General features: G+C 41.4%; 1 protein-coding gene across 1 annotated transcript; it reads right to left on the reverse strand.

Moving 5' to 3' along the window:
* Window positions 1-5,293: 5,293 nt before the first annotated feature.
* LRRC30 (leucine rich repeat containing 30) lies at window positions 5,294-7,492 on the reverse strand. The gene is given in 2 exon segments (XM_075086161.1): window positions 5,294-5,848; window positions 6,288-7,492. A coding segment is annotated over 1 exon segment (1,035 nt). The 5' UTR covers window positions 7,465-7,492; the 3' UTR covers window positions 5,294-5,848; window positions 6,288-6,429.
* Between the last annotated feature and the right edge of the window lie 240 nt (window positions 7,493-7,732).

The following is a 7,732-nucleotide window of genomic DNA, read 5'->3' on the forward strand; positions in this document are numbered from 1 at the left end:
AAATAACTGTTTTCTAGACTGAAGTGACTTTTTACTGCAACAGTTTGTTGTTACTCACTTGGTAATGTCTTTTAGCTGATTTTGGGATGCCGTTTCTAAAAACTACAATGGCTTCTTTGAAATGTGTCCTGCTTACCCCTGTTGTGATGCAGAGCATTTTAGTAGTTAGGGAGAAAGGATTTCTGCCATTGAAAGCATTTGGCACGGGGCATTGTAGGTGTGCTGGTGTTTCTCTGATGTATCTTCCAACCCTTCTCAGCAAGTCTGAATGCTCTACCATATTGAGAGATAGTGCTTCATGTCCTGTGCGCACATGCTGGAGAGACAAGGCCAGGTGACGGAAGGTATCTGTACCCTACAGCTTCACTGACCTTGCTTCAGATGCCTAAATTAGGCTGCAGGTGTCCTGGAGCTTTCTCTGGCCGGTGGGGAGAGACCCTGGGACACATGGGGCACTTCAGCAACACCAGTTTCCTGGTGCCTCCCGGAAGTAATGTGTCCATCTCTCTCTATCAACCATAGAAACAGCGTCTGGAGACTAACCACTGCCTGAAACCTCTAAGGCAGGTGCATACAGTTGGTGTCGTGGGCACGACACCTGTTTTGGATAGGTTACCCGTCTCATGACCGGTGGCTGTGGAGCCTGCCAGCCTCCCCCATCCTGCCCTCCTTGTGTGGTGGGTGAGAGATCGGACCCTCGGTACATTTCACGCCCACACACACCTGGCAACGCTGGCTTTGCAAGAGGGGAAAAGCAATTTGTTGCTTCTGTGTGTATGCCCGTGACACAAAAGCTGGAGATCAGGAAGAAAATGGAGAAACATATATTTCCCTCAAAGAGTTGTATCAAAAAAGAAAAAAGAAATATTTCTTTTTAATATCTGGGAAGCGGAAATTAAAAACAGGCTATCCATCAGTGAATTTACAGTATCTGAAACTCCTCTGAGCCCTAGGAAAACATAAACCTCTGTCCTTTGGTCTTTTTTTCAGTCTGCCTGGGTAAGCTCACTTTATGAGGCAGCATAATTTGCAATGACCTTTTCTGAAGCTGTTGCTACACTTCCTGCTTCACTGGAAACCACCTTTTTAGCCATGCATGATGTGACTCCACATACATTGGAGTATAAATTTCAGGCTTTGTCACTAAACTCTGCAAAGTAATCCGCTGTATTAGGCGGCCATACCGGTGCAGGACGCTGTCAGTGCCGCTGGGCTCCAGAAGACAGTGCTGAGGGATGGTTTCTGAGGGCTGGGTGGTCGTTGGTGCACCACAGATAAATACACGGAATCAATGGGGGTGGGGAATGAACATAATTTTAAACTAATAATGCCAGCAGTCTGCTTTTCTCTGAATTGCTGGGAGGGAGAAAAACTATTTCTTACGTAATTCCCGCTTTTAAAAAGTGTTTATATGAATTGGATTTCCTCTTGGAATATTCAGGGTGTTCAGATAACCTAATATGTTGCTAAGGATTGCTGTTTCAGTGTCTCTTTTTTTCATCTTTTATAATTATTATTCTGCCTTTTACTTGTACAGATGAAGGATTATGCAATTTTATAAAAGCATTTTCAGACTCGCTCCACATGTGAGTATTAAAGTGTACTTCTGTCCCAATATATCTGAAGCCTCGTACCCATTTAAACATCTACTGAGTTTTTAGATCTTGTTTTTGCCATATATAAAATGGTAAATGTATACATTCTCATATAAATGCAGGTCCTTCTACAGTCAGCGGAAGTTTTCCTTTGGCTCTAACTGTTTCGGGATTTCAGTTCCCATATCTGTGGACTACAGACGCACATGTGACATAATAATACGCATGTTTCCTTAATATTTTAGAATTTTTTTTTTTTCATACATATCAATTGTACTTATTAGAACTGCGTGAGGCAATGTGGAAACACTCCTTGAATCACTTAAGAACTGCCATCTGAAGGTCATGCAGTGAATTTACCCTTGGAATTTGGTGAAACCATACTGACCAGATGATTAGTTAATTTTCTTTGCTTTCTTTCTTTATCTCCCTTTATCGTTATTTCTCTCTCATGTGGTAAAGACCTTTAGGCTTCTTTTTTTCTTTGGTTAAGGAAATAAGCTGAAGTATCAATGATCTTTCTACTTGCGGAAATTACATGCTGTGATATGTTTTTTCAAGTAATGGTCTAGCAGAGTAAAGAATGTGTTCAAATCTCTCCAGGATCAACGCAATACTTTTTAGATGCATCCTCGTTCTCTTAAAGGATGACTGTAAAGTTCTTAAAAGTACTAACTGAAAGATATGGTTTCCTAAAGCTACATAGGAAATTAATTCATTTATATCCTAAAAAGCTTAAACAGCAGAATGCATATTCTTATAGTAAAAATACCTAGAAACTGTTCTTGAGTTTGACAAAAAAAGAGGAACTTGGATGAAAATGAAGAAAAGTATGGAGAAAGTATTGGCAAGTTGGAAAACAAAATGTTGACATTTTTCAACAAAACAATAATAAAATCTTTAACCTGAATTTCAAAAGCTTTCAACTGGAATCTGAAAAATTCTGTTTTGAAATGCCACCCCGGTGCATCTTGGAAACTGGCCTTTGTAGGTTCTTGCTGCTTTGCTGATGTAACCGGCTGGTGTCCCTGGACAGGTTACATGTCCATGGGTGCCCCACGGGGCTGCTGGGCCATTGCAATGGATTTTGGGAAGTCAGCAGTCACAAGCAGCGTGAGGAAGTTTGCCCGTGTGGCAGGTTTGGCCAGTATCCGCGGAGCAGTAGGTAAAACAGATTTCAGCTTTAACTTCCAGTGAGGTGTTACAGCAACACTTCAGATTAAAATGTTTTCCCTTCAGTCAAAGGTTGAAGTCACTAACTTTGGTTAGGCCAAGAGCCTGAAACCTTCCTGTTTTCAAAGGCTTTGCTTGTTTACTAGACTTTAAACTTTGCACAGACTGCAGCTTTCTTTTTGATTTAAAATAAAAATAGGTGGAAACTATTCACCTCACCAAATGTATCACCGGTGTATTTGATGATAGCTGGGGAACAAATTGTATAGCCCTGTTGTATCTTACATTTATCCCAACCATTTGACCCCTGACTATGTTCTTTCCACTTTGTTCTTGTGCTTTGCCCTTTGTTTTGTCCACATCAAGAATTTTTCTAAGCTCTTTGAGAGCTTCTCTGAGTGATAGCCACAGAAAAGTCACCCTGCCATGAGTGTATCCTTTTCCACGAGTAGATCCCACTTCTTCCATTCCTTTGAAGAACACCACCACCAATAACAAAAAAAAAAAATAATAGATGCATCAAAAGTTATGCTGCTGTGAGACTTAGGATGAGAAAACTTCAGCGAGTACTAGAAACAAGTGCAACATTCCACATATAGTTCTCTGAAAGATCATAAGTCAAAATCGTGTCACTTAACATACACATAGAAGTGGTACTGTCGTCATATATTACGAGATATGACTACGGTCCCTGCAGCGTTTCAGCTCCTTTTTTCCCTGTCATCTGTACAGCTAATATCAGATGACAATGCTGAGATCCACCAATTCTTTGCTAATGCCCTGCTCAGAACTAGGGCCAGCCTGTGACATCATGCTTGCTATCTCCCTCCTGCGCCTCCTGCTTGCTTTCTCTATCTTACTTCCTCTCAGAAGCAAATACATATATCTTTATTTGCCTCTCATGCATATTTCTATATATTAACAGTGATATACAGTCTTTTCTTTTTACAGAAAGAATTCAGAGCACTACCTTTAGTCATGTGAGATAATTTTCTATATCTCTGAGAAAGCAATTTATAAGGGTCTTGATTGAGGAATGAAAGAAAGACTAAAGCAGTTCAGTAGAAATTATCTTCTTAATGGTAAAATCTGAATTATACATTAAAGTACCATTTATTCAATGAATTTTATTATGCTGTTTAAAAAGGCAGAGACTTTTATGTGTTTCGTATGCTTACAAAGGTTTATTAGCTTGAGTAAAAGGTTATTATTATTCAATTGAATAATTGAATTTTAAATTATTGGTATTGCACTTCATATTATAACTGCTTTTCCAGATGCATTTGATTATGTCAAATATGCCTTTTAATCTCCTGCCTGGAGACCATTTTCTTGAATCCTGCACTGTTTCTCACGCTCTGTAGTGCTATCCTAATGAACACACACAGTCCAGTCTCACATCTCCCATGTAAATGACTGTGCATACCTCTTCTAATCAGATCACATCGGAGGCTATCTGCTGTCATATAATCCTGGATACTGATATGTGGAAAATCTTTTCAGGTGATTAATGCCACAGGCATCTAATTTTCCTGCAAAGCACTATTGCGGGACTGCAGTGTTTACGTGAACACCAGACTTAGGGATATGAAATGGACATTTAGAAAAGTTAATAATCTGTGCCTAATCCCCTCCAAGAATTATCTGTTGGTATTTCTATAAATAATTGCAGCTTTATTTCTTGTCGCTAACTGTATCACATATTAATTTATTAGCTGTATTGTTCATTAAAAAACTTGGAACTTTGTTATGAATCTCATTGCACGGATGAAATAAATACATCCAAAGCTACATATAAAATATCTTTGCATTTGAAACATAAGTTAAAAAAAAAAATCAGAAAACAGCTGTGCTTTGGTGTTTGTTTACTTGCTTTGTTTGTTTGTTTGCTTAACGCTCGAGCAAATGTGCCCTTCAAAACGGTTTTCTTGTTTGCTAGAAACATAAGATTTGTCCTTGACTGCACACTTGGAAGCTGTGATTCCTGGGTGTAACACTGGAATTCTTGATTAAGATAACAAACGATACACAAAACAACCCAACATGATAGAATATCAGGGTAGGCAGCCCCGGAATGGAATATTCTGTGAGCACCGATTCTTCATTGCTACGTTCAATACCGCACTGATAACATTAGCGTGGCAAAAGGTGCTGCGTTTGCTTGCATGTACCTATGAATTACATAATTGCCTGCTGTTTTCAGGCTGCTTCTGCCTCTGCTGAGGAGTTTTTCCCTCAGCCAGGGGTTGTCCATTAACTTCACTAGAAGCAGGATCAGCCTTTCACGGCCTTCCATAATTTCAAGCAAATTATGTTTTAGAAAGTAATCATTGATTCCTGAGATCTGACATAGGATAGGAACCACTGTAAAAGTGGCTTTGAATACTCTTAATTAGCTCAGGAATTACAGGCTTATTCCTCTTTTACGCTGCCATTACAAGCATTTATCTCAACTGATTTCCACAGAGTTGCTTCTGTTTTACATTGGTGTGAGGGAACAAAAAAACCAGGTTGCATAAATTGTTAACAGCTCTTACATACTGCCTCTTTATTACCAGATAAAACTTTGATGAAGGACATTCACAGAAGATCAATATGAGAAACCACATAAGACCTGACATTTGTGCTACTGGCTGATGCTGAAAATCACAGAAGCAAGTATTTGTTTTTGAAGCTCTTACTTAAGCCGATGATTGGTTTGATGCTGCTTTTCCTGAAAGAAATATTTCACCTTTAGGAGATGTACTGCCTCCTGAGTCAAGTTACTCCATGGCACCGATTGCAGGGATGCGGGAAAGGGAATGGAGTGCAGTTGTTCATCTAGTAACGCGCAACTTCATCTGACAGCCTTCATTTGAGGGAATAGAAACCCACATTTGTTTCTCTGCTTCGTGTGGATGCTGCTCCTGGCTGATGTGATATGCCGCTGTCGGCATCCTAGGAAGCTCCAGAAGAAAGGCTGCTTGTCTCTGGAGGGGAACTAAGGGCGCTGGAAAAGTTTGGGTTCTTCTTCCAAAGAACTAGGAAATCACCTCATTGACGTTGATCTTCACCTGTAATTTATAGAGGCCAGCAAACAGCTGTGGGGTAAACAACAAATGGTATTGAACTGGCCAGTAATATACTGTCTGTGAGCTAATATAGCTCAGGTTATATTCACTGCTGAAAGTAAATTAAACATTTTCCTCAAGATTCACTTAGATAGCAGTGTTTGTTTATGTAGTGGTTTATCTGCGTATGAAGAAGTGAGCAGGAGTTAAAGTGCAACTGCAATCACATATAGAAAATCCAATTTATATTAATATTCTTCCAACCTAATAGCAATGGCAAATACACGTTTCTGCACTTCTAGCAGTCTGCCTTAATTTGTTTCTGTCAAACAAAGAGCAAAAATTTTATCACAAATTTGTTGTTTTGGGTTTTTTTCCTAAAACCCCCAAGCACACCAACACTGAACATCACAGAGGTGGCTATTTTTAGAAAGTTTACTCTTCACACACTTAATCAAGACCATCATACTTTACTTGCTTTCCTCCAACCGTTACTAAAGCCATCCACAGCCTTGGAATCTGAGCGTTATGAGATGGAAATGCCTGTGCAGGAAAGCGCTCCGGAATGACTGAGTCTTGATGACAGGCTTAATCCCAAGCTCAGCGGAAACTCAGTTGTGCTCCTTTTTCTCCCTGAGGTAGTTGAAGAGGGCATCCAGCCCTCCTTCGACGACCTCGGGCAGGGGCCGCGACAAGGGGTTGTGGGCGATGTGGAGGCCTTTGTCCATCGGGTTCCACGCGATGCGTGGCAGCCGGCGCAGCAGGTAGAGGTTGTCCGGGAGAGTCTGTATGGCGTTGTAATCCACATTTAATAACTCCAGAGAGGTGATGAAGCAGAGAGACCGTGGCAGGGTGCGTATGTTGTTATTCTCTACGATAAAGATTTGTAAATTGACCAGATACTGGACACTCTCTGCAATGTTTTCAAGCCTGTTGGACCCTAGGTGCAAGAAGTCCAAGCTCCTCAGTGCAAAAATGCAGAGGGGAATTTGCAGAAAGCGATTATTACTGAGGTTCAGTTTCCTCAAACTTGTCAGGTCGGTGAAGCTCAAAGGCAATTGCGAGATACAGTTGTGAGAAAGGCTCAAGACCTCCAGCTTCCTGCACAAGCTGAGCTCTGCTGGCACTTCTGTCAGGCGATTCATATTGACGAACAAGACCTTCAGGTTCCTCAGCAGCCCAACCTCTTTAGGCAGACACTTGAGGCAGTTGCCACCCAAGTTCAGCACTACCAGCCTGTCCAGTTTCCCCAGGGAAGGAGGAATCACCACCAGCTGGTTGCGTGAAAGGTTCAGTTTCTGCACCTCAGGCAGTCCCCACAAGAAGTCAGGTGCACTGGTCATCCCTTTCATTATGAGGCTCAAGCTGACATAACGCAATCCCCGTTTCAGCAGTGACTTGGGCTCTTTCCCTGAGAGAAGAGCATCTTCCCATGCAGGCAGCTTTGGACCTTTCCTCAGAAAAAACATGCTCCTTTGCTCATTCTTCGAGTGCTCAGTTCCCATAACACTCTGGATCTCTCCTGAGAGGTGAAGTGACTTCTCCTGCAAGTGCTACACCAACATGCAAATGCCAACAGAGGATGACAGCTTGCAGGAGGCAGGAAAGTCAAAGCAAGGAGACAAGGAGGAGCCTGTGAAGTGCATCTCAGTCCACCGGGGCAGTTTCCATGGCTGCTGAGGGAAAGTTTCACTTTTGAGGGCTTATGTTGGTCTTGGTGCACAGTCTGTAATGAAATACTTGCTCCTGACTTGTGAGCAAACCTGTTCAATTCAAACTGAATGCCACAAGGCAGCTGTCACTGTCATTTGGCCTGGCTTTATTGGACAGATATGTAACTTCGCTGCAAAAAGGTCACAAGGATGCTGTATATAACTTTACCATGTCAGCTTTCTTGGCTATCTGGTACATACC

The sequence above is a fragment of the Phalacrocorax aristotelis genome, chromosome 2 (assembly GCF_949628215.1).
Source record: "Phalacrocorax aristotelis chromosome 2, bGulAri2.1, whole genome shotgun sequence".
NCBI classification, from domain to species: domain Eukaryota; kingdom Metazoa; phylum Chordata; class Aves; order Suliformes; family Phalacrocoracidae; genus Phalacrocorax; species Phalacrocorax aristotelis.